The sequence below is a fragment of the Capricornis sumatraensis genome, chromosome 11 (genome assembly GCF_032405125.1).
Source record: "Capricornis sumatraensis isolate serow.1 chromosome 11, serow.2, whole genome shotgun sequence".
Taxonomy (NCBI): domain Eukaryota; kingdom Metazoa; phylum Chordata; class Mammalia; order Artiodactyla; family Bovidae; genus Capricornis; species Capricornis sumatraensis.
In genome coordinates this window covers 74,252,341-74,279,258 of record NC_091079.1, presented here as the reverse complement: position 1 = coordinate 74,279,258, position 26,918 = coordinate 74,252,341, and the positions used below count along the sequence as shown (strand labels likewise).

At 40.1% G+C, this 26,918-nt stretch overlaps 1 protein-coding gene across 1 annotated transcript in view; it reads left to right on the top strand.

Moving 5' to 3' along the window:
* Positions 1-26,144, top strand: part of TRHR (thyrotropin releasing hormone receptor) — a 45,908-nt gene extending 19,764 nt beyond the window's left edge. The window contains exon 2 of the mRNA XM_068984106.1: positions 25,737-26,144. Coding sequence (XP_068840207.1) covers positions 25,737-26,144 — 408 coding nt within the window. The remainder of the gene's footprint in view (positions 1-25,736) is intronic.
* Positions 26,145-26,918: the final 774 nt, after the last annotated feature.

The following is a 26,918-nucleotide window of genomic DNA, read 5'->3' as shown; positions in this document are numbered from 1 at the left end:
CTCTATTTTCTCAGTAATGGGATGGACAGTATCAACTGAGAATGAAGAAGCAATCCAGAAAGAGGGAACATGGGAAAGTTCCCACGAAGTTCATTGTGGAAAATGGGAGAGGCCAGTGGCAGGGAGAACGGGAACAGGATTCAGTCCCATTCTTGTTTAAAGGTGAGCCAGAGGACTAGTAAGTTGTTCCTACCATTTAGTCACTAAGTTGTGTCCGACTCTTTTGAGACCCCATGGACTGTAGCCCACCAGGCTCCTCTGTCCATGGGATTTCCCAGGTAAGAATACTGGAGTGGGTTGCCACTTCCTTCTCCAAGGGATCCACCTGACCCAGGGACTGATCCGTGTCTGCTGCATTGGCAGGACGATTCTTTACCACTGAGCACAGGGAAGCCCAGTAGTAAATTACAGGTGGTTTGATTTCTTCATGACATCTGAATACTTGCAGTGGACCTCTTCTAAGACTTATTCCCAATAAACATCTCCAGCAAATTAGGAAAACCCATCCCTTTGTTTGGACAAGCAGAAGTCTTTGCTCATGGTGCCCTGTTTAGAAGAGCCATTTCTTTGTCGTCAAGGTTTGTTTCCTCTTCAGTTGCAGCAAGTGACACACCCACAACCGGTACAATTCCACATTTAGCACTTCATTCCCTTTCACTGAGGCAAAGATCTTAAGACAAAGGGTCAGATCAGACCACATGTGATGCGTTGCCGCAGGGCAGGGATTTTCACATTTACCAAAATTGCCATGGGAAGTTCTGCCTCCAGACTGATAGGAGCCAGGTGCCTCGATAAACCCCTTCAACAAAAACGTTATGGACAGGATGAGTTCACGGGCAGTAACTCCTTCCTCACCTCTCCTTTATCAGCATCCTCAGCTGACGTGCCTAGTGTTCAGTCTGTTTTTCTCTCCCCTCAAACATCTTGGCTCTTTCCACTTTATATACTTCCGAGTTTTTATCGAAGTATAGTTGATTTTCAACACTGTGTTAGTGTCAGGTGTACAAAAATGTGAATCAGTTATACATATACACATGCCCACCCTTTTTCTTGGATTATTTTCTCATATAAATCATTAAAGAGTATAAAGTAGAGTTCCCTGTGCCACACAAAAGTTCTTATTAGTTATCTATTTTATATATAGTAATGTGTATGGACTTTCCAGGTGATGCTAGTGGTAAAGAATCTGCCTGCCAGTGCAGGAAACGTAAGAAATGCAGGTTCCATCCCTGGGTCCAGAAGATCCCCTGGAGAAGCGAATGGCAACCCACTCCAGTATTCTTTCCTGGGAAATCCCATGGACAGAGGAGCCTGGCAGGCTACAGCCCACAGGGTCGCAGAATTGAACATGGCTGAGTCCTTGGTGTGTATATGTCAACCACAATCTCCCAAATTCTCACTGCCCCCTACCCCTGGTAACCATAAGTTTGTTTGCAACAAGTGTGACTTCTGTTTTGTAAATAAGTTCATTTGTACCTTTTTTTTTTTTTTTTTTCAGATCCCATATATAAGCAATATCACATAGCATTTGTCCACTTTATCTTTGGAGGATTTTGGAAACATACTTAAACGTGATTAGCCTTGGGACAAAACCAACACACTCCATTTTGCACATAGTGCTTGACTTTACCTTTGCTATTGACTTTATCTCAAAGAAAGAGGGTATAATGAGGTACAGACACCCTTAATAAACAGGGATCCACGTGGTCAAGGGCCCTTGACCCTTCTTGTTCAAATGCAAGTATACTGGGTTCTGTGCCTCACTGAGCCCCTTGAGATGCTAAAGGCAAAACCAGAGAGGCTTCTCATAAGGACACTTTTTTCTATCAGTGCTACACTTCACACTTGAGCATCATGCAGAAAGTTTGTTTATTTCTCAGAGGAGCTCTCCCATCTCAAAAAGCCTGTGCCAGCCACTCAAAATCCAGTGCAGACCCAAATTCAGACAGGTGGGAACTGCTGTTATTCACCATGGCTTTTAAGCTAATGAATAAAAGCTTCTGTTGCTGGCTCCTCCCCAACTCCACCCAAATCCTCAGAAAAATTAATTAAAAGAGGTTGTTAAATCACATCAGACTTATGGTCCCCTTCTAAACATGCTTTAAAATAGATAATTATCCATGCATAAACCACAAATAGAAAAAGCACTCTGGGACTTTTTTTAAAATCATGAAGACTAAGGCATACCCAAAGAGAAAAACCTCACAATCCTATTAAACTCATTCAAAAGAGAGACATTTCTAGGCTGAGATGGCATGAATTATCTTCTCAAATAATTTGTAATGGCCATTAAGAAACTCTTGGTGGCCCTTTAAGTTTTGCAAATGTAGACTCACTTTCAGATGCTGCTACTATCTTTTTTCAAAGAGTTACAGAGCAAAGCTATTAGGATTCTGTTCAATACGGCCACCTTCCTGCCTCAGCTAAACTGACCCAATACAATCCCATTATTAAGGATAGTTGTTGTTATTTAGTCTCTAAATCATCTCTGACTGTTTTGCAACCCCATGGGCTGTAGCCTGGCAGGTTTCTCTGTCCATGGGATTTCCCAGGCAAGAATACTGGAGTGGGTTGCCATTTCCTTCTCCAGGGAATCTTCCTGACCCAGGGATTGAGCCTATGTCTCCTGCTTTGGCAGGTGGATTCTTTACAGCTGAGACACCAGGGAAGCCCCACATATTAGGGATAGAGTAAAGTTATTTAGTAACATGGAGAAATATAAAGGATTCTTTCAAAAACACCAATAATTTTATCATGAAAATGAATCATGGTGATTAGCAAGGCTAAAATTCACAAAACCATTTTCCCTAAAGAGAAATGGAAGTTTCTGCTTTTAAAAGTAACACATCTTGTTACACAGTTATGTAGTAGTGCCAGGGGAAGTAGTGTGCACATAAGCCTCTATAATAAGGAGTGATTACCCTATGTACTAACTAGGCTATATTTCACATATGTTCCATGTTTACCATCATCATCATAAAGATTTCAACATATTATATTTTAATGCGTGCACTCATTCACTTCAGTTCCGTCCAACTCTTTGCAACCCAATGGACTATAGCCCACCAGGCTCCACTGTCCATGGGATTTTCCAGGCAAGAATACTGGAATGGGTTGCCATGCCCTCCTCCAGGGGATCTTCCCAACCCAGGGATCGAACCCATGTCTCCTATGTCTCCTGCAATGCCAGGCAGACTTTTTTTTTTTACCATTGAGCCACCAGAAAAGCCAGGATATCTTAATAATGTACTGCAAATTTATCAACCTTTTTTCCACTCCAAGTCTGTAGCCAATATTCAGCCTGTACCAATTTGAGTCTCAGAGAAAGACTTTTGGGTAAGCTGATGCTAATGGTAAAGAACCTGCCTGCTAATGCAGGATGTAAGAGAAGCAGGTTTACTCCCTGGGTTGAGAAGATCCCCTAGAGAAGGGAATGGCAACCCACTCCAGTATTCTTGCTTGGAGAATCCCATGGACAGAGGAGCCTCATGGGCTCTGGTCTATAGGGTTGCAAAGAGTTGGATACAACTGTAGCAACTTCACACACAGAAAAAAATAGCTTTATTTTTTGGGGGTTCCAACTGGTCGGGGGTCTGTGTGCTTGTGGGCAGCATACAGTTAACTTCTTTCACCTGGTAGTAGTTTTAATATCTCAAAACTGCTCAAAGATATTGTTATGTGTATGTCTTAATGGGGAACCAAGCCCCTGCCCCAAGGCTGCTGTTTCTTGTGTGCTCCTGTCTGTCTCTGCATCTCCTTCCTTCCCTGATTAGCACCTGTTTGAACCTGCCTGTATGAACTCAAGGAAGATCATGGAGGCTAGATGAAACCCTTTTCCTGAAAACAAGAGATGGGGACCCAGAAAGACTTTTGTGCCCAGGAGCCTCATAGTGTCCTGCTGGGTTTCAAAACCCCTAAAAAGCAGGACATTTTCCCTTCAATAGCAGAAGCACATCCCAACACAAATTCTAATGGGAAGGCAACTTTACCAGCTCTCCAGGAGCCTGGAGGGTTCTAAAAATTTCAAGAGATTCTTACAACCCTCCTCAGAGCCTCCCCACTTAAGGTCCAGAGTCACTGTATATAATGCTACCTTCAGTTCGGGTTCAGTTCAGTCACTTAGTCGTGTGTGACTCTTTGCAACCACATGGACTGCAGCACACCAGGCCTCCCTGTCCATCACCAACTCCCAGAGTTTACACAAACTCATGCCCATTGAGTCGGTGATGCCATCCAACCATCTCATCCTCTGTTGTCCCCTTCTCCTGCCGCCTTCAATGCTACCTTAGATTCTTCAATTGGAATCATGCCCCCAGGCCACTTGTCGTATCTTCCTCCCCACAATGTAGCCAGGCAAGTAGTCTGTCCCACTTGCCTAGGTAGTGGTTTATTAACCTTTCTGATAAGTAATATTATTGATAGGTAAAATTTGTTGAATACCTGATTGAGTGTTCTAAACACTGTTTAGACCTTTAGAATGTGAAGAGTAAATAAGACAACTAATTTACTAAGGTCAAAGACTTCTCTTTTACAGCAGACCCACAGACCTTACATCTAGGGAGTGGGGTTCGAATCAGGGAATAAATACACTTAGTATATAAATAGGGCTTCCCTGGTGGCTCAGATGGTAAAATGTCTGCCTGCAACACAGGAGACCCAGGTTCAGTTCCCGTGTTGGGAAGATCCCCTGGAGAAGGAAATGGCAACCCATTCCAGTACTCTTGCCTGGAAAATTCCATGGACGGAGGAGCCTGGTAGGTGACAGTCCTTGGGATTGCAAAGAATCGGACATGACTGAGTGACTTCACTTACTTGCTTAGTATATAAATAAATAAATGCACATAGTATATTGGATTGTGATATATCAGAATGTAGAGAAAAATTAAGCAGATAAGGAGAATATGAAATGCTGAAATAGGAGGCGTATGATTTTAAATAGGACAATCAGAGGAATCAAATAAATAGACCATTTTTAGAGTGTAGTGTTGTTTTGATTCTATATGCAGGCATTAGTCAATGTCATTTGTAAATCAATGCCTGAAACACCAGGGTTTTTTCCCAGTGATGAAATGTTCAAACAAGCTGGCCTACATTAGTCATTTGGCTTTTATGCACAGGAAGTACAGCATTAGTGATACTATTTAATTATATTTCATAAACTTGTAAAACACTTATTCCAAAAAGGAAATGTATTCTATGTTCTAATTCAGAATTGAAATATGTATCAATGGTGGAAATAAAGACCTCTAGGTAGGTCACTGATTGAGGGAGATTTGTAATTAACATTTCTGTGTTCAAATAGTGTTAGCCCTCTTCATTTTTTTAAAAGAAAGTATAGCAATCTCTACTTGTCCTTCTCAACTGGGGTAGAAGAAACAGTTGCCTTTTTTAGGGACAGAATAAGAGACTTCCATCTTTTTGGTGGTAGCCAGAGTGGTTAAAAGGAAGATTGGGACAAACTGCCTGAATCAAATCCCAGTTTTCTGCTGGTAAGTGGTATGTGAGAGAAAGAAAATGTTAGTCGCTCAGTTATATCCAACTCTTTGTGATCCCATGGTCTGTAGCCACCAGGCTCCTCTGTCCATGGCATTCTCCAGGCATGAATACTGGAGTGGGGTGCCATTCCCTTCCCCAGGGAATCTTCCAGATATAGGGATCAAACCCAGGTCTCCCACATTGTAGGCAGATTCTTTATCTTCTGAGCCACAAGGGAGATGAGAGTACCTTCCTCATAATACTATTGTCAAGATCAAAAGAGCTAATATGTAAATGAAGCACTTAGAACAGTGTTGAGGTCCTTTAATGGACCAGAACCTGGTGGTCCGGAGTCCACGATAAGAAAGTAAAGGAGAGAGAAAGAGGCTGATATTCCTTGGTTTACGCAGAAAACCAGTAAAGTCCCTGACATGGGGCTTGCTCTGTTCACAAAGGCCTCAGGCGCCCAGCCCGGGCAGGAAAATGAACCCAGAGGGCCTCTGCATTCCAAAGAAGTAGCCTGAGAGAGAAAGAGAAAGAAAGAAAGCAAGACATGGAGACCAAAGCTCTGATGGAGCAAAGGTGTTTTAATCAACATGGTGTGGGCATATATACTGTCTTACAAGGTAGTTATTCTCAGTAAAGATAAAGATTAAAATTCCAGACTTACAAAACATAGGTGATCCATATTAAAGAGGGAGAGAGTTGTAAACAATCACTTTTACTGTATGGTTCATAAGAAGGAAGAGGGTACTTATCACCGTATTGAAAAACCAAAGAAGGAAATGCCTGGAAGGAAATGCCTGGATTCCTCAGCCCCGGGAGAGGCTTGCCTCTCCTCTTAATTCCAGAATATTCAGGAATTAATAAGGAACAGAGGATTCCTGACAGATCCAAAACAGCACACACGAAGCCTCCTGTTAAATGCTTCCTGACAGAACAGGACTTGATGCATAGTAAGGAATGTTTTCTGTATTAGTTTTAAAAACAGCTTTTGCTTTTCTAGCATTTGCTATGTCCCAGTCACTAGCATTAGCACTTGATATACATGGTCTCATGTAGTCACACAAAAGCCCTAGGAGTTAGATAAAACATTTTTTTCATCATTTCACTGAAGAGAAAACTGAGAGTCATAAATAGCATCAATAGAGCCCAACGTCTAACAGTTGGTAAGCAGAGGGGCCAAAACACCAACACAGAGAATCTGCTGTAAAACAGGAGTCTTTGGCATTAGTAAATTAGGAGTTTTGTATAAAAACCAAAGGACTGGCTTGCTCAGGGACAGGAGGGCTAACTACCAATGTGTGGATGCCCCTTCTCCAGCTGGCTCCTGTGATGGTTTCTACAGCACTCCTGACTTAGTCACCCATGAGAGTGCATATCTTCTGGAAAAGTAACTCCCAGGATGATTGAAAGTGCAGTGTTTTTTGGGGGGTGGGGGGGGAGAGTTAATGCTTACTTTTATTTATTTATTTGGCTGCACCAGGTCTTAGCTGCAGCAAGTAGGATCTTCTAACTTCCTTAAGGCATGTGGGATCTAGTTCCCTGACCAGGGAACAAACCAGGAACCCCTGTATTGGGAGCATGGAGTCTTAGCCACTGGACCAAGAGGGAAGTCCCCAAAATACAGTGTTAACATTACATTTTCAGGTGATGTTTTTTTAGAGAGGTAATGCTAACCATGATTATGTTGTTGTCCTGTTGCTAAGGCCTGTATTACTCTCTAAGACTCCATGAACAGTAGCACACCACGCTTCCCTGTCCTTCACCACCTCCTCAAGTTAGCTCAGACTCATGTCCATTGAATCACTGATGCCATCCAACCATCTCATCCTCTGTCACCCCCTTCTCCTCCTGCCCTCAGTGTTCCCCAGCATCAGGGTCTTTTCAATGAGTTCTCTCTTCACATCAGGTGGCTAAAGTATTGGAGCTTTAGCTTCAGCATCAGTCTTTCCAATGTATATTCAGGGTTGATTTCCTCCAGGATGGACTGGTTGGATCTCCTTGCAGTCCAAGGGACTCTCAAGAGTCTTCTCTAACCACAATTCAAAAACATCAATTTTTTGGCACTCAACCTTCTTCATGATCCAACTCTCACATCCATACATGACTATTGGAAAAATCATAGCCTTGACTATATGGACCTTTGTCATAAGAAACATCAAATATTAAATTAAATCTTTGGTTCATGAGCTGAGAGCCAGCATTATTTGGTTAATATTTCTCATAAGCTCATCAATAATTAGATGAATAGCTTTAAAAAATTAGTCATAAATTACAACAATAATTTGAAATAGGCCATATGCCATTTGTTGTTTTATTTCAAGTGTTCAACTTTCCAGTTGCTAGGCAAACTACAGTCAAGTGCCAAATCTAGTTCTGCTGCTTGCTTTTCTAAATAAAGTTTTAATGAAACAGAGCAGTGCTGGTTATTTAGGTGCTGTTTATGGCTGCTTTTGTGTTACAATAGTAAGGTTAAGCAGCTGAAACAGAGACTATATGGCCCAAACAGGCTAAAATGCTTACTCTCTTGCCCTTTATAGTAAAAGATTGCTGACCCCTAAACTATTCCTATTTAAAAGTTTAGCTTTAAAACTATAATATACTTAGTAAGCATGCTAAGTGATGTCAGTCTTGTCTGACTCTTTGTGACCCTATGGACTGTAGCCCGCCAGGCTCTTCTGTGTATGGGATTCTCCAGGCAAGAATACTGGAATGGGTTGCCATGCCCTACTCCAGGGGATCTTCCCGACCCAGGGATCGAACCTGTGTGCCCTGCATCTCCTGCATTGCAGGTGGATTCTTTTCCACTAACCCACCGGGAAAGCCCCTGTATACCTAGTATAGGCACTGGTAAATGGCAGATGTTGAAAAACAAGTGATAGATACTTAGTACCTAAGTATGTTCGAATTCCACAAAATTACTCAAAGCTGAAAAAGTTCAAGCTTATCACAGACAGGCTAAGTTAACAGTTAGCATATTTCCTCCTTCATCTTGACTCTGTATCCCCTTAAAGAACTTGCTGAGTCTGTTCCATGGGAGAATCTTTGATTTCAATAGGCTCTAAACATGCAAAGTTAAGATGCAGAATGGCAGCTAAAGAAACAGTTTTCTACAGTTTCATAAGTGACAGAGAAACCACAGACGACTAACTTTGACAGCAGGAGGTAAGACAGAACAAGAATGGCTGTCAAAATGAGATTTATATCTTTTGGAGGCACCCTTCACCTTACTTTGGTGCACATTAGCAGAGTATCAATCAACATCCACTAATGGGAAATGAACTCAGCATGAATCATACTGAGTTAGCATCTCTTTAGCTCTTTACTTTTCCTAAGTACTTCATAACCACATATCCAACATTTCTTTATTTCTACAGACTATTCCCCAGAAATTTTTCTTCAGCATAATTCCAATCTGACCTATCATCTATCTCTTGGACACTGAATCTTTACGCACTGATCTTAGTTTTTAATTTCAAGCGTTTTTTTTTTTTTTTAATGCCAAACTTTGCCTGAGGAGCTAGAGATAAAAATATGTACTCATGTTATTCCCACCATCAAGACCTTGTGGACCAGGAAAGAAAAAAGTCCAAAATAAGAATGACATTTGCGATTAGGGCTAGAAGTATCAACCAACCATGTGGAACTCCATGGATTCCATGTGGAATAGCATTAGGGATTTTTTGGGATTTTTTTTCTTTATTTATACAGTCGTTTCTTTCCTGAACATTTATTGCGCTTACCAGGTAGAGACCTTTGTGTTGTTCTTTGCATGCAGGGCAGAACAGCAATGCTCAAGGAGCCATCATCATTCTAAAGAGGTTTGTTATTTGTTTAGTTTATAATAAACAACCAAATGAAACAACAGAATCCTTTCAGAATGCGGTTATTACTACAAAGGAAATAGACAAGGAGAGATGGAAGTGACTTAGGGAAGGGTTTGTACCAACCACTCACTCTAAAAATATTAACTTCTCTGGATCTCTGTCTCTTCATCTATAAAGGGAATACCTACCTCAAATACTATAAAGTAACTCAATAAAGCCCCCTGCATTATGCTTAAGACATGGGAAATCTCACCACTCTAATTATAAAATTAGTTGTTGTTTATTGAGGACTGCTGGTCCTTTATGTAAATTACTTCACTCATTCTTTATACTTACTTCCATTTCACAGTTGAATAAACTGAGGCTTAGAAGCCTGGGATGTCTTGCTCAGGGCCCCACAGTTAGAAAGAGACAGGACTAGAATCAGAATGCAGCTATATCTGGCTTCGTAACCTGTTCTCTTAACCACTATACCAGCACTTCCTGGGCAATATCATTGAAAAAGGACTCTAAAGATGTAATAATCTGTGGCCAAAGCATGGGCCTCATAGCACAGGGCCAGTATGCCATGGTTTGCCTCATGGGCTTTGTAGATTCATTTGGGTTTCTAGTCAAATAGACAAAAAGCAGGTAAATGTAAAGTGGCTCCATTCAGCTAGGTTAACTGCTGTTATTTTTAAGTTGCTGTCATGTCCAACTCTTTGTGACCCCACGGACTATAGCCTGCCAGGCTCCTCTGTCCATGAGATTCTTCAAGCAAGAATACTCCAACAGGTTGCCATTTCCTCCTCCAGGGGATCTTCCTGACCCAGGGATCAAATCTGTGTCTCCTGCTTGGCAGGCAAGTTCTTTACCACTTGGCCACCTGGGAAGGTCAAGTTAGGTTAACACTTGGTGATAAAACTAGCAAACCTCACCAAGGATGCAGATTTCAAGTTAGGATGAGGAATACAACATCCCCTTATGTTAGGAAGGTATAGTGTATGTTACAACATGTTTCCATGACCTCCTTGCAATTAATCTTCAAACATACATTGTCTTATATTACATGCAGACACCAAGGCTCAGAAAGCTTTGAATGGTAATGACGAGTGAAGCTAAAATTTCAAACCATATCTTCTGATTCTCACTCTAAGTTCCATGCTTAACATATCAGAAAGTTAGAGTCAATGAAAATGCTGAATTGATAGCCCTACCTCCCCCGCTTTGGCTGTCGCTGTGGGCTCTGCTGGGATGGCTCGGTAAGTAACTCTGTAACTCCGGAGGGGCACAAGCCTGGTGCGGGCTGTCTCTCCAGGGAGAAAAACAGCTAGAGAAGGAGTTGGCTGCCTTTCAGATGCTGTCTGCCCTGTAATCAGGGACTTTGTCCAAGACCTTTAGAACAAGACAACGGAATGCCCACTCAAAGTTTGGCAGCCCTGAGAGCTTTGTTGCTGTTTAGAGACCACCTCTCTTCCCCTCCATCACTCACACTTTACATTTTAAGACATTCTCTTTGATTTCCCATCCCTGCCGGGTGAGCAGCTGAGGGATCACTTGTCTGTATTACAGTCTACAGTGTCACGCATATGGGGCCAGAGAAGCAGGAGGGAAATAAGATTGGGAATCTCTTCTTCAGAAAGGATCGATATCTTCATAGAAGTGAGATAGCCCGTAACTGGATTTCCAGCTCAGACCCAGCCAAGATGCCTCATGCAGAATTTCTAAGGTCTCTTAAACACACCCTTGGCACAAGGTAAGGAAACCAAAGTAAGACTTATTAAGATAAGCTTTTCCACATGCCTAGCCATTCACCAGTAATTTACCTGGAAGATAAAACACTCAGAAAAGACCAAATAGGACACTCAACCCATGGCAGATGAACTGGTGCATTGTTCAAGCATGGCTCATAAAAGAATTCACTGACATTTTATTTTCTAAATTGAGATGTCATTATAATTTGAATCCCAATTGTGCCAGCTGAGTTTTCCCCTTCCCAGCATGTTTCCAAATACCCACCTCCTGTGAGCAAGAAAACATCCAAGCAACAGGAGGGAAGCCTGCTTTTCCTCATGTACAGTTATCAATACCCAAACCTCCCCCTACAATAGTTGCTAGTACTGTGGCAAGCTTTGCAGTTTTGCAAAGGTTACCTAGCACACAGCTGCTTTCTACTCTTAGCAGAAGAGCTAAGAAATCAGAAACATTCCAAAAATATGTCCCATCAGGACTTGGTATCACAGTATGAATAGGAATATCTTTGTTAAGTGCTGATAAACCCTGGATAGCACTAAGAATTAGTTTTGGGGGTTTTTGTTTTTTTTTAACCTTATCTGGGCTCTTTTTTAAAGTTGAAGTATAGCTGATTTACAATGTTGTGTTAGTTTCTGGTGTACAGCAAAGTGATTCTGATATATAAAAATATGTATATTGAAGAACATATACATTCTTTTTCATATTCTATTCCACTATGGCTCATTATCAGATAGAGAATATAGTTCTCTGTGCTGTATAGTGGGATCTTGCTGTTTATCTATTTTATATATAATAGTTTATATCTGCTAATCCCAAACTACTAATTTATTCCTCCCCAACACTTTGGTAACTGTAAATTTGTTCTTTATGTCTGTGAGTGCATTTCTGTTTCATAAATAAGTTCATTTGTATCATATTTTAGATTCTACATAATATAGAAGTGATATCATATGGCATTTGCCTTTCTCTATTTGGCTTACTTTACTTAGTATGATAACCTCCAAGTCCATCCATGTTGCTGCAAATGGCATTGTTTCATTCTTTTTCATGGCTGGGTCATATTCCATTGTGTATTATATACCACATTTTCTTTATCCATTCACGTGTTATTGGACACTTAGTTTGCTTCCATGTCTTGGCTATTGTAAATAGTGCAAGAGTGGAGGGCATGTATCTTTTGGAAATGGAGTTTTCATCTTTTCTGGATATATGCCCCCAAATTGCTGGGACTGCTGGATCATATGGCAACTATTTTTAGTTTTCTGAGGAACTGCCATTCTGTTTTCCACAATGGCTACACCAGTTTGCAATCCTACCAACAGTGAAGGAGGGTTCCCTTAAGAATTAGTTTTTCATTCTCCCTACTCTTCTGCACATAGAGCCTTCATCAGTTCCAACCTTTAAGCACACGTTTTGGGTTTTTTGTTTGTTTGCTTTTTAAATTTGGCTTCCCTTATAGCTCAGTTGGTAAAGAATCCGCCTTCAATGCAGGGGATCTTGGTTCAATTCCTGGAATGGGCGGATCTGCTGGAGAAGGGATAGGCTACCCACTCCTGTATTCTGGGGCTTCCCTTGTGGCTCAGCTGTTAAAGAAGCCACCTACAATGTTAGAGACCTGGGTTCAATCCCTGGGTTGGGAAGATCCCCTGGAGAAGGGAAAGCCTACCCACTCCAGTATTCTGGCCTGGAGAATTCCATGGACTGTATAGTCCATGGGGTCTCAAAGAGTCGGACATGACTGAGCAACTTTCATTCATTCATTCATTCATTTGGATTTTTTTTTTTTTGCAAACATTAGGGAAAAAATATTTCTTCTCCAAATTCTAGGCATTATATTAAAGAGGATAAGGAGATTTTCAAGTCAAACATACATCTCCTTAAAGTGTGGCTTTATTCTTTAGTGTATGACTTTTCTCAGCATCAGTCTTATCCTTTGTAAAATGCAGATAAAGTAAGGCAGTTGTGAATAAAGTGCCAAGCACATTGCCTGCTACAGAGTAGGCACTTCATACATCTTCATTCTCTTCCTCTCTTTCATCTGCCAATTCCTTTTGCTAGATTGGAATACCTTTCATTTTCATCCAGTTTTCTGCATTCCAGATTGAAATATGTGAAGAAATACTGCACAGTCCCCTCCTCACACAGCCTCTCAGAGATTCTCAGAAAGTGAGGCTTACAACCACTCAGGTCTCTCTCACCCTGAGAGGCATTGGTGTAGTTTTGCCCTGAGCCCTGGCTCTACTAACTGGAACAGCTCCACCTTCCACCTTTCTTTCCCACTCTTCCTATGTCCGTGCCTCTCCCTATCTTTGCTCTTGAGAGAAAGTACAAGCTTTGAGGGTTCATCCCACATCAAAGCTGGGTGCAGAGTGTTGAGTATTCTCCACAAGAGGTGACTCACACTTGGCATTTGGTGATGCTCAGTGATTATCCTGGAGAACTGGAGGAGTCACAGCAGAAAGGCCACATCGTGTTGCACACAGAGGTGTGACACCAACTGTCACCGCTGCTTTCGAATCTCCCCCACAGAGGGCCAACTCGAGGGTCTGCCGGCACACGCAGCACCCCTGGGATGCAGACCCTGGTTTTCTGTCCCCACAATCATCTCACTCAGGAAACAGCTCTGCTTAAAGGAGCTGAGGAAGTCCTCAGCACCCATAGAACACTGAAGAAAAAACTTTTCTTCAGTTTCACTGGATATACCACACTTAGAGATTTACACTTGAAAAGTCTTGTATCACCATTTTTTTCACTTAATTTCTTATTCTCCACCCTCAGCCATCACCAAAGACAACCACAGTGTCTCTACTGGGAACCCCTGCTAATACTTTCATGGACCTTTAAAATCAGAGTAGAGCCCCAAAACTCTTCAAAATTCTAACCAGAATGACTATTCTGAGTGGAACATTTAGATACAGTACTTGACAGGTGGAGTCAAGAAGCCTATGCCTTAGCATCCTTGTGTGGCTTCTTGTCAAGAAATCTGCAAGTAATCCACAACACAGGTTATGGCCGTCCACAACCTCTCCACCATGAATCACCACTCAGATTTTATTCACTTTTATTATACTTTTCCTGACTTAGAGTTGATTCCAACCCCTTCTCCAGCCCCATCATTCAATTTTTAAATCCCATCAATGAAATAACTCCAAGATATGAAACATCCACATTGAGGATAACTGTCATTTTTAAACTGTCTGTGAAGACAGTTAAGTCAAAACAAAGCAGAGCAGGCTGAAAGTGGAAAATTCCGGGGGCCCCCAAGCAATGTTGAGACTTGGCTAAATTCAGATTTGCATAATTGTCTAGTCAAGTTTTTCCTTCCATTGTGCCAATTAATGTCACTAAATGCAAAGGGTCATCAATCACATTGATCACAGGTCATCTGGAAGGAAACATATTCTCAGTAACAGAACATTTTGTTAATATGCAGCTATACAGGAGAATGTGGATAAGTTCCAAACACAGAATGTATTGTTACCCTTCAAAGAATGGCATTAGAAGATTAAAGACTAACTTTTATATCCATTAACCAATAAATATGTCCAGAGGAAGTACACTTCTGAAAATAAGAGTATTCCAGCCAGAAGCGCAAGAACTAGAGCACTTTGCTAATTTAAAGAGCCCTACCCCCCAATACCTTTGGAAGGACTGATGCTAAAGCTGAAACTCCAATACTTTGGCCACCTGATGCGAAGAGTTGACTCATTGGAAAAGACTCTGATCCTGGGAGGGATTGGGGTCAGGAGGATAAGGGGACGACAGAGGATGAGATGGCTGGATGGCATCACCGACTCAATGGACATAAGTTTGAATGAACTCCAGGAGTTGGTGATGGACAGGGAGGCCTGGTGTGCTGCAATTCATGGGGTCACAAAGAGTCAGACACGACTGAGTGACTGAAGTGACTGACTGACCCCCACACAGACTTCCACAATTATATTTTAACATTTGCCAAAAATATTTACTCAGTAATAATTTAGCTGTGCATGAACACATTACATCACAGACATGTGTTCTCCCAACCTGTTGTACAATCCTACGGAAGTTAGTTGTTGATTTACTGTGTTCATGAAGCCTAAAACAGAACTTTAGCATTATAGAATGTGAGATCCAACCTGATAAACAGCTTATTTAAAAGTTAAAGTTACCTGTTATGACGCTTTTGATAATCATTCATTATAAAAGAAAAGTGGTAAATATTCTTCAAATACATTTGCTGATGTGGTTGTCATCTCCTGTTATATGACTTTGCCTTTTCAGTTCCAAGAAAGATTTTTCAAATTGCCCTGCAATTTAGATACTCTGCCACTAAATGACAGCTAAGTGTTTAAGTGGGCCTTTTATTAAGTAATTTTTGTCTAACCATTCTTTTTAAAACTTCTATAGATTCAGTTTTTAACTTAACAGTACTCCTGAAAAAGGATTCAATTATTTGCTTTCTTCTCCAAGTGACACCTGTATATCTTTCTAGAATGCCATGTCTTCAACAATATTTCAGTTATAATGAACTTTCGAAAAGAAACAACAGTAGGTCTAGAAGCCAGGGTCTTGAGCCTAGAGAAGCATTGTGTTCTTAGTTAGCTACAGGATATTGAAATAAATTCTAGTCATTTCTTCAACACTTCAAGAAACTGCATCAGCTCTCTGAATGCAGCGATTAAGATGATTATCAACAATCACTGTGGTTAGGAACTGAATGGAGGGATACATATGCCCCAGGGGCTGTTTCCCTTTGCCTGGCAGCATAACCCCCAATAACAAAACCCAGTCATGTGAAAATGATCACGAACATGTCTCAATATTGTCTCATCATTAGTAGCATATGAGTTAGATTTGCGTGGAATGTTCAGTTTGGAGAGATTTGGACAGAAAGCCAGATTGTCTATTTACTGGCTCAGAATGTGAGGTTCAGACATGCCACGTGACCTGTCCAGTCTCCTCAGAGCTCAGAGGTGGACTGTGGAACCAAGAGGCCAGGGGCCCACTGTACTTTGTCCCTCACTCACGTGCAGAAGGACCGTGTCACAGCCTTTATCTCCCAGGAGCGAATGTCTAGATAATAGCAAGACCCATGACTAAGCACAGGATGTTTTTCTGAACCATACACAGAATCAAAAATCAGAAAAAAATTTTCTTTATCAGTACAAGAGTTTCAACTAAATCTTCTAGAGTACTCTGAGATATTGATAAATTGCCCATGACTTCTTAGATGGACTAATAAACTAATCTTTGATTAATCACAATTTCCTCAGACTTTACATAACCAGATCCTCATAAGTGATATAGTATTAATTGGGCTATAACCCCAAAAGACAGAGGTTTCCATTTGACTCTTTATGTTATTTTATTACTTTTGCATTTTCTTGTTTGTTTTTTCCCTAGGAAATATATTAGTATGAAGGATTCTTGTCTGCCTTGTTATGACAATTTTTCCCTACTCAGTACTTCATAAATGTAACACTCCAATTTGGGGCAAAAATCATATGTAATTCCAGGGCTACCACTGATTCCTGCTGATATTCTTGTCCAGTAGCTGAGTCGTATCCAACTCTTTGTGACCCCATGGACTGCAGCACGCCAGGCTTCCCTGTCCTTCACAATATTATCCTTTCAAATACTTCATAAACATTATTTGCAGCAATTAGAAGGCTTACCATATATGTTGATTTTTATAATTATCTGGGAGAAAGTGAGACTTCGTCACTTTCAACAGACCTTAGTTTAATAACTAGCTTTGCTTTTATATGTGAGCTGTATGACCTTATTACTTTGCTTCTCTGAGCTCAGTTACCATTCATCAGTGAAATGGGAATAATAACACCTGTTCGACAGATCTCACTGGGACATTAACAGAAAATGGTTTAAGCGCAATGAAAGTATTTTGTTAATTTCAAGAAATTAAGCAATTAACTGCTATCAGGACTCCACTCAGGATTTAGGGTGTTGACAAGAAAGTGGCATTTTTTCCCCTGGAAGATCTTGATCATTTAGATCAAGTACAGCTAAGAACAACAACAACAACAACAACCACAACAAAAAGCAGATATTGAAAAAGTAATTTTGTGTCTACACTTGAGACGAGGCCAACCATACCACTTCTGCACTGGACTTTTGTTCCCTATTCAAGAACATAGCTCTTCCGATTGTCTTCTTTCTCCATCTGGATCATAAAATTTCCCCTCTCCATCCATGCGGATTGTTCCCTAAGCAAACAAAGATGCTGTAATGTCTCTCATCTTTAAAAAAAAAAAATTGATTCATCTCCCTCTGATAGCCCTTCTGCTTTTCTATTCCTTTTCCCAGAAAAACTCTCAAAAGGTATGCTTATAACCTCTATCCATTTTTTCCATCTTCCCTTGAACCCACTCCAAACAGGCTTGCCTAATAAATGAAAGTTTTTATTTGCATAAATAAATAATGCTTTTCTCCAAAATACTTATTTCCTCTTACTGATGCTTTTCTGTCTTGTAGCTGGTCTCCAGGTTTACAAAAATAGTCTAAGAGGGTTGTTTTAACTGTGTATATTTTGTCTTTGCTCTTTTACTTTCTTGAGTCCTGATCTGCAAAATCAGTTAGTACTTTTTACTAGGCATTATAGTAATAACTATCAGAAGTGGATAAATAAAATGTGGTATATACATAGGATGGAATATTATTCAGCAATAAAAGAAATGAAGTACTGATACATGCCACAACATGGGTGAACCTTAAAAAACATTATGCTAAATGGAAGACACCAGTCAGACACAAAAGACTACATGATCCCAATTATATGAGATGTTCAAATAGGCAAATCTATGAAAATATAAAGTATATTAGTCCCTGGGATGGATGGGGGAAGGTAGAAAGTGACTGTTAATAGGTATAGAGTTTCTTTGGGGGATGATAAAAATGTCCAAAAATTAGATTGTGATAATGGTTGCAAAACCCTTGAATTGTACACTTTAAGTGAGTGAACTTAATTATATGTAAATTATATCTCTATAAAGTAATGTACAATTTACTGTCATCAGTCACAAGTCCAGTTGGTAGCCTGTTCCTCTGGTAATTTGTGTCAAGAATGGCAGTTAACCTCTGTGGCCTTCCTCTAAAAACTCCATAACTTCACTTCAACCATGAGGAAAACATCATCCAAACTCGAGCTGGAGGATATTCTATAAAATGCCTCACCAGTAATGCTCCTCAAAACTATCAAGAACGTCAAACGAAGGAAAGTTAGAGAAATGGTCACAGCCCAGAGGAACCTGAGGAGATGCAATGACTACATATACTGCATGGGATCCTGGAACAGAAAAAAGGGCATGAAGTCTGTATCAAGTATGGAGTTGGCTAATTCTGTGTAAGGACTGTCATTAATTGTGACAAAGTAAATGCACCATACTAGTGTAAGGTCTTAGTAATAGTGGAACTTTGATGTCGAGTGTTTGGACGCTCTGTGGCAATTCTATAAATCTAACAGTGTTTTCTTAAAGGCAAGAAACGAATGTTAGCTAATAGCTTTAGAACTTGTAGTAAGAGTCATAGAGATGGTAGTTAGGAAAACAAGTTTCCTCAGCAGCCTAGAATAGAGAATCTAGTTAGCCTCTGGCTTTTCACAGGCAGCACACATATGCAAAGTTAAGCTTGAATCCATTCAAGGAGCTGTACTCTCAACCTTAACAATAAGATAGACACCTATGCAGTTCACATCTTTGTTTAAAAAAATTTTAAAGGAAGAAAAGAAATACTTTTTAAAGTATTTATTTATTTAAAGGAAAAAAAGAAATAGTTTTTATTTAGAGATTTTATAAAGATAACAAAATGCGGTTTTGAGGATTGAGTTAAAACTTCCTTGTGAGAACTCTATACCACTTATTCCATATAATTAAATATTGAAAGAGTAAAACATCTATTGGGTTAATGGGGGAGGCTTCACGCATATGTGCTTAGTTGCTCAGTCATGTCACTCATTGTGACCCCATGGACTGCAGCCCGCCAGGTTCCTCTATCCATAGGATTCTCCAGGCAAGAATACTAGAATGGGTAGTCTTTCCCTTCTCCAGGGAATCTTTCTGACCCAGGGATCAAACCCCTGTCTCCGGCATTGTCAGACAGATTCTTTGCATTCTGAGCCACCAGGGAAGCCCAAAATATCTATAGCCAGGGCTTGATTTTAAAGTTTCAAGCTGGTCCACATGAAAAAGACAGCCCTTCACCATGGTGGCCAAGGGCAGAGGCCTGCCCAGTTTAGACCCTCCTGTTACCACCTCCCTCTCCTCAACCATCTCTGTAGGCAGCTTCTCAAGCTAAACATACTTAACTGATTCTTACGACCTCTTTTCCTGGTCCTCAATATACTCTGCAAAAATGGCTGCCTATTTCTTCATTGACTTAGGTCCCTGAAGCTGATGTTTTTAGGACTCAACACTGCATCTCCTTTGGCAGCTGTCCTAACAGAGGGAACACCAAGTACCCCACAGAAAATGATGGGTTTTGTAATGGTTTCTACAAGCTTCCTAGAGAAAGAGGTCACTCCACTGCTTTCCATGGTCTGCAGTTGAAACTTGCACACTAAATTACTTCTGGTCTCATGCCATGCCTCACTATCTCATGCCTCCAGCTTGTCGCACACACCCAATCTCTGCAGTAACACTTGTCCAGTCTCTCTTTACCTTCAGACTTTGGCTTAACTATCACTGACACCAAACCCTCACTCACCAATCTTCAATCCCAAATCTAGATCAGGGGCTCTCATAGAACCAAAACTTTCCTCTCTCAGCATTTATCGCATTGTATCAGATTGTAAAATACATGAAGCCACTGGCAATGTGTCTCTGGGTTATTGTCAAATCCTTAAGAGCCAGAAGATTAACTGGTACCCAGTAGGAATGCAAATGAATCTCCTGAAATAAATGGATAAATAAATTCCTTCCCAATCAAAAATATATGATAAGATCATTTCCCCCTGAAAACTGTTTCATGCTGTTTCTCAGACCAGTAGGTCCTGGGGAAGAGGCTTCTGTAAAGAAATAATCTTTCAACTCATTGCCTATCCAATGCACTTCCCCAGCAAAATATCAGTGCTTAAAAACAATGGCCCACTACAATATTGTAAAGTAATCAGCTTCCAATTAAAATAAATTAATTAATTAAAAAGCAAAATCATTTATTAAATTTTTATTTTTACTTTATTTTACTTTACAATACTGTATTGGTTTTGCCATACATTGACATGAATCCACCACGGGTGTACATGCGTTCCCAAACATGAACCCCCCCTCCCACCTCCCTCCCCACAACATCTCCCTGGGTCATCCCCGTGCACCAGCTCCAAGCATGCTGTATCCTGCATCAGACATAGACTGGCGATTCGATTCTTACATGATAGTACACATGTTTCAATGCCATTCTCCCAAATCATCCCACCCTCTCCCTCTCCCTCTGAGTCCAAAAGTCCGCTATACACATCTGTGTCTTTTTGGCTGTCTTGCATACAGGGTCATCATTGCCATCTTTCTAAATTCCATATATATGTGTTAGTATACTGTATTGGTGTTTTTCTTTCTGGCTTACTTCACTCTGTATAATCGGCTCCAGTTTCATCCATCTCATCAGAACTGATTCAAATGTATTCTTTTTAATGGCTGAGTAATACTCCATTGTGTATATGTACCACAGCTTTCTTATCCATTCATCTGCTGATGGACATCTAGGTTGTTTCCATGTCCTGGCTATTATAAACAGTGCTGCGATGAACATTGAGGGTACATGTGTCTCTTTCAGTTCTGGTTTCCTCGGTGTGTATGCCCAGCAGTGGGATTGCTGGGTCATAAGGCACTTCTGTTTGCAATTTTTTAAGGAATCTCCACACTGTTTTCCATAGTGGCTGTACTAGTTTGCATTCCCACCAACAGTGTAAGAGGGTTCCCTTTTCTCCACACCCTCTCCAGCATTTATTGCTTGCAGATTTTTGGATCGCTGCCATTCTGACTGGTGTGAAGTGGTACCTCATTGTGGTTTTGATTTGCATTTCTCTAATAATGAGTGATGTTGAACATCTTTTCATGTGTTTGTTAGCCATCCATATGTCTTCTTTGGAGAAATGTCTATTTAGTTCTTTGGCCCATTTTTTGATTGGGTCATTTATTTTTCTGGAATTGAGCTGCATGAGTTGCTTGTATATTTTTGAGATTAGTTGTTTGTTGGTTGCTTCATTTGCTATTATTTTCTCCCATTCAGAAGGCTGTCTTTTCACCTTGCTTATATTTTCCTTTGTTGTGCAGAAGCTTTTAATTTTAATTAGATCCCATTTGTTTATTTTTGCTTTTATTTCCGGAATTGTGGGAGGTGGATCATAGAGGATCCTGCTGTGATATAAAAATTTAATAAAAGAAAAAAAAACTTAAATAAGATAATGCATAGACAAGTAACTAAGCCAATAAACTTATGCACTGTAGGTATGTTTTAAATAGTGGGACTGAAATAGTTCAGATATTTTTGTTTCCTCTGGAGATGTCTAAATGATTTGCTTCTGTTAACTCAATATAAATTAAAAGTAGTACAGTGAAATAAGCTGGAAATATTGATATTTTCTCAAATATCAAAGAGCCCAGTTAAACCCATTTTAATATGAAGACAATTCTTAATGATCCATGATGTGACAACTCCATATATTCTTTGTATCAATAACATATTTAAATTATTGTTGTATGGTCAATTAATAAACTTTCAAATGTAATTAAACTAGGTATAAAGAATATATATATATCCTACTCAACATTTGCATTTTTGAGGAAACCACTATAAATAATAGCTCAAAATCACAGGACTGTTATTATTTTTTTTTGCTCTTCATATAATATTTTTGTTGCTATCCACATGAGAGAACATTGTGGAATATGAACAGTAGAATCAATGTTTCATGAAAATAAATGCATGTTTCATCAAAAAAAAATAAAAAATAAAATCACACACACAAGAAAAAAACAATGGCCCAAAGATATTTTCAAATTTGCATTTTTGTCACTTATTTAGAATCACAGCAGAAGTAAAACTTCAACAACCAACAGCGAAATTGGAGACAGTCTCCAGGACATTTCCTTTCTAGGTGTTTGCTCCTATATTAAGAAACTGTTAAAATACAAGCTATGGCTACACTAAACACTTGTGAACATTTTAGAAAGTGATTAAATGCAACTAGAGATATTTGGAATTGACTAAAATAATTCTGAGTGAAATTAAATGTATTCTTTATCAGCCCACTGGGGACATTTTTTCCTCTGGGTCAGTCATAGAAACATCGTTGTATTTGTTTCATTCAGCATGCCTTAAAATTTTTAAAAATATATTTCAAACAAAAAGCTGAAATGTATTAAGGATTCATTTTACTAATTAACTAATCTCTATTTAAAAGGGATTTTTAATGTTAAAAAAATTAAATGTTTACAAAAATTCTCTACCAGTACTTTGAAGTGTTAAAACACAGAAAAGGATCATGTTTACATATTTTGAAATAATTATTTCTATATCTGAATTTACTCAGCATTTATTGAGGGCTGTCTTAATGTCACGTGTGTGTGGGGGGGTGCGCGCACGTGTGCTCAGTTCGTGTCCGACTATTTGTGATCCCATGGACTGTAGCCCACCAGACTCTTCTGTCCTTGGGATTTCCGAGGCAAGAATATTGGAGTATTCTTGGAGTGTTCTGGAGTTGTCATTTCCTTCTCCAGTGGATCTTCCTGACCCAGGGATTGAACACACATCTGCGGGCATCTCCTGCATTGCAGGCAGATTCTTTACCTACTGAGCCACCTAAGTAGCCCTCTCTTATGTCACATACTAAATTAAATCCCCAAGGAAAGAGAAATGAACAGACTTTACTCATGTCCTGAAGAAAGTTCATGATCTGTTGGACAGGTAGACAAATATAACTCATTGAAATAAGAAGTGTGGGGAGTGATGCCAAAGTATACATGGGGGGCACATGGCAGAGGTGCTAACCTAAAAACTGACTGCTTTCCTCTAAGACAATGGAAGTTGCTCCCGCACTTGCATTAAGTAAAAACATGTAGGTAGATATTAAATGTGGATTTAATGTTTTACCTGAAAATTTTGTAGGGAAAAACTAAACAGATACAATTTAATCTTAAAGTTCAGAAATTGAGCAGCAATAAGTAAGTTGGAATTATACTTAGAAGAAGTTGAATGTTTTTGGCAACATATGGGGATAACATAGTAGAAATCTCATTAATGAAAATGAGTCTCACAGTGAGAGCAAACTATAAAGTAAAGAGCATGGGCTTTGGCTTAAGCAGACTTAGCTTGAATCATGGCTGTCCTTTACTAGCTATGTGTCTTTAGACAATCACATAGACTCTCTAAACCTCAATTTCTTCGTATGCAAAATACTAGCTTACACATTAAGCATTAAATAAGATCATGTTTACATATCTTTATGACAGACCATTATAAAGACTCAAATGTAATGCTGGCATTCCAGCTGTAAATTAAGCCAGGGGCTTAAATATAGGATGCTCAGTCCTTGGCAAGGAGTGGAAGGATGTTGGCAAGTGTGAAGCCAGTGGCCTGATGTCAGAGAACCTGAAGTACCCGGCAGTGGACAAAGCAGAGATGTGAGTGATGACGATGATGACAAAGATGATAATTACTATGGTTCCTTCCAAAGCTCAGAATACTTATCACTGAATTAAGCTTTTAATTTCCTAGGATCAATTAAAGTATTTACTCCTAATCTTCAATGTCAGCTTAAGAAAAAGCAGGCTTCCATTAACCTCTTGTCTGAATAGATCCTCCTTATCTCTGAAAGAAGGCAGGACCTCTGGAATGTTTTACTTGGTATTATATTAGTCAATAGGAATATCACTTTCTACTGAGCAACTTCTGTGCCCCAGTAAGCCAAATATAAAATATAATTATCCTACTTGCACCAAGTCAGTAAAACAGTGAACAGTGATCACGCAGGGCATGAGGTAGAGCAGGAGGGCTTGGGGGACATTCTTCAAGGGCAGAGAGAGCTTCAGGAAAGTGATCAAATGGCCCTGGAAGCCATGGAAACACAGTAACTTGAGACTGGGTGGATAGATAGTGCTCAGGTTCCACTGCAGAGAAGTTGTTCAGTTCAGTTCAGTTCAGTTCAGTCGCTCAGTCGTGTCCGACTCTTTGCGACCCCATGAATCGCAGCACGCCAGGCCTCCCTGTCTATCACCATCTCCCATCTCCCGGAGTTCACTCAGACTCATGTCCATCGAGTCCGTGATGCCATCCAGCTATCCCATCCTTGGTCGTCCCCTTCTCCTACTGCCCCCAATCCCTCCCAGCATCAGGAGAAGTTGTAGGAGCTATTAAAAAGAAAAAGATATTAGTGGTTCAAAAAGCTATAAAGGCTATGCGTGTCCATAAGTGGGCTTCCCTGCTGGTTCAGATGGTAAAGAATCTGCCTGCAATGCAGGAAACCTGGGTTCAATCCCTGGGTTGGGAAGATCCCTTGGAGAAGGGAACAGCTCTAATACACTGGCCTGGAGAATTCCATGGACAGAGGAGCCTGACAGGCTACAGTCGATGGGGTCACACAGAGTCAGATAAAAATTAGAAGTTTTACAGCAAATGGTATTTGGAAAGCTCAGAAACGAGACAACTGCTATAGAATAATAGCAAGAGGACAGCATTACCCCCACAATGCAGGATTTGTAGGAGTGCCTGGGGTGGACAAGATATGGTTAAAGGGTAAGACAGAGTCCCAGAATCAGAAGGAGTACTAGTGGGGAAAAGGAAGGTAGTCTAACAGAGAAGAGTGAGATGGATTCTGTTATCAGTATTAAGTACAAAGAGCTGAATTTATAGTGGATACTAATAATGGAGTAGATATCTAGCTGTGGAATCCTTATTTCTACACAGTGGGATCTCTCTTGATGCCAGAACAAGCTAGAGGCTGGCAGTGGGGGCTTCAGAAAAGCAGCTGGGAGGTTAAAGGAGGAAGCATCAGTCCCTCCTATTTCAAGTATTTTCAAGTTCAGAACATCTAGAAAGTCTGGGCTGAGGAAGCTGAACTTTTTCAAACACTGCAAGGGACTAAAGATAACTGAAAACTGATTTTAAAATATGTAAAGTGTTGCTCTTGAAGAAAAGGTGAGTAAAGATGGGATTGGATCCAAGGTCTCCTAATGCTTACTTCTCATGCCTCAGGTCATATTCTTAGATTGCAATTTCAGCTGTGACTTCATGGCTATCGTGGGTGGTCCCTGCTCTCAGAGAACACTGCACTTTATCCACGGTCTTCTGACTGTCTCTCCTCTTCTCCACCTCAAGATTCTCTCTAAAGCCCCCAGAAGTTTCCAGACAGGAGAATCCTGGAGGTACAGGGCAATTTAAATAAGGCACCTCTCAACAAAGGGCAGTTGGTGAATAAATGCCTCCCAAGCTGGACAAGTGATCCAAATATATCACTTGACCCAAAATTCTCCACAGTGGGAGCTGTCAAAAATACATCTTGTTTTGGCTTTTTCTCCTCTGTCCACTCTGTCCTCTGTGCCTTTAATCCTGCTTCCTGGGTTCATCTCCCAAATAAACTGCCCTCACCCAAGTCCGTGCCCTGGGACTAAAGTTTGGAAGAGGGCAGAGAGGGAGTCATCTTATTTTCATACTTTGGTCCTGTTCTGTTTTAATTTGTGTTTGCACTGCTTTTCTGTTTCTCCATAGGTCACCAAGATGCTGGCAGTGGTCGTCATCCTGTTTGCCCTTTTATGGATGCCCTACAGAACCCTTGTGGTTGTCAACTCATTTCTCTCCAGCCCTTTCCAAGAAAATTGGTTCTTGCTCTTTTGCAGAATTTGCATTTATCTCAACAGTGCCATCAACCCAGTGATTTACAATCTCATGTCTCAGAAATTTCGTGCGGCCTTCAGAAAGCTCTGCAACTGTAAGCAGAAGCCAGTGGAGAAACCGGCTAACTACAGCGTGGCCCTAAATTACAGCGTCATCAAGGAGTCTGACCACTTCAGCACAGAGCTGGATGACATTACCGTCACTGACACTTACTTGTCTGCCACAAAGGTGTCTTTTGATGACACCTGCTTGGCTTCTGAAGTAACCTTCAGCCAAAGTTGATTGATGGAGTAGAGAAAATGGATGATAAAGAAAATGAGAATCTGTGCAGTTATCAACCCAAGAGAGGAAACAGCCAATTACTTGTATGTGATGACAGAGCAGACAAATTCTTTGCTGATGCTCTAATAAATCCTGGCCCAAGGTACTCTATCCCATGAGAATGATTCTGTTTCATTCTCATATCAAAAAATATTCATCATAAAAAAAATTGAGCAGATCTGTGAAAGATCCAGACGGTGGAAACTTTCCGTTTAGAGACGTTTCACCGTATATTCTGGGGCTGTGAATTTTAGATAAAATCAAGGCATCGATTTACCTATTCAGTATAACTTTATCAAATGTTTTTTCTCACCCCCTCCAGATTATGTATTCATTTGAGAATTTGGCAACATAAAAAATTTTAATGTTTTCATTTAGCATTTCATTTTAATAATGTACAGTACTGTCTTCATGAATATCTGAAACTATAGTGAAATATAGAAAAAACACTTTATTTGTTGAGTAAAAATGAGATTTCAGACAAATATATTCACTGCTTAAAAAATGTCATAATGCCCATAAAATTCTGAGTTGTTTTTTTTATATTTTATAAAGTAGATGGTCATCATTCAGCTTTAGTGTAAATAACCAAAACCTCAACATAACCAAAATTACTAATTGAGAAGACATGTAGATTTGATATTTAAATAAGTCCAGTTCTATACTCTTAAAGCCTTCAAAACGATGGGTAAGACCAGAAAAAAACTAAATTAAATAACTGTGAAGATACAGACA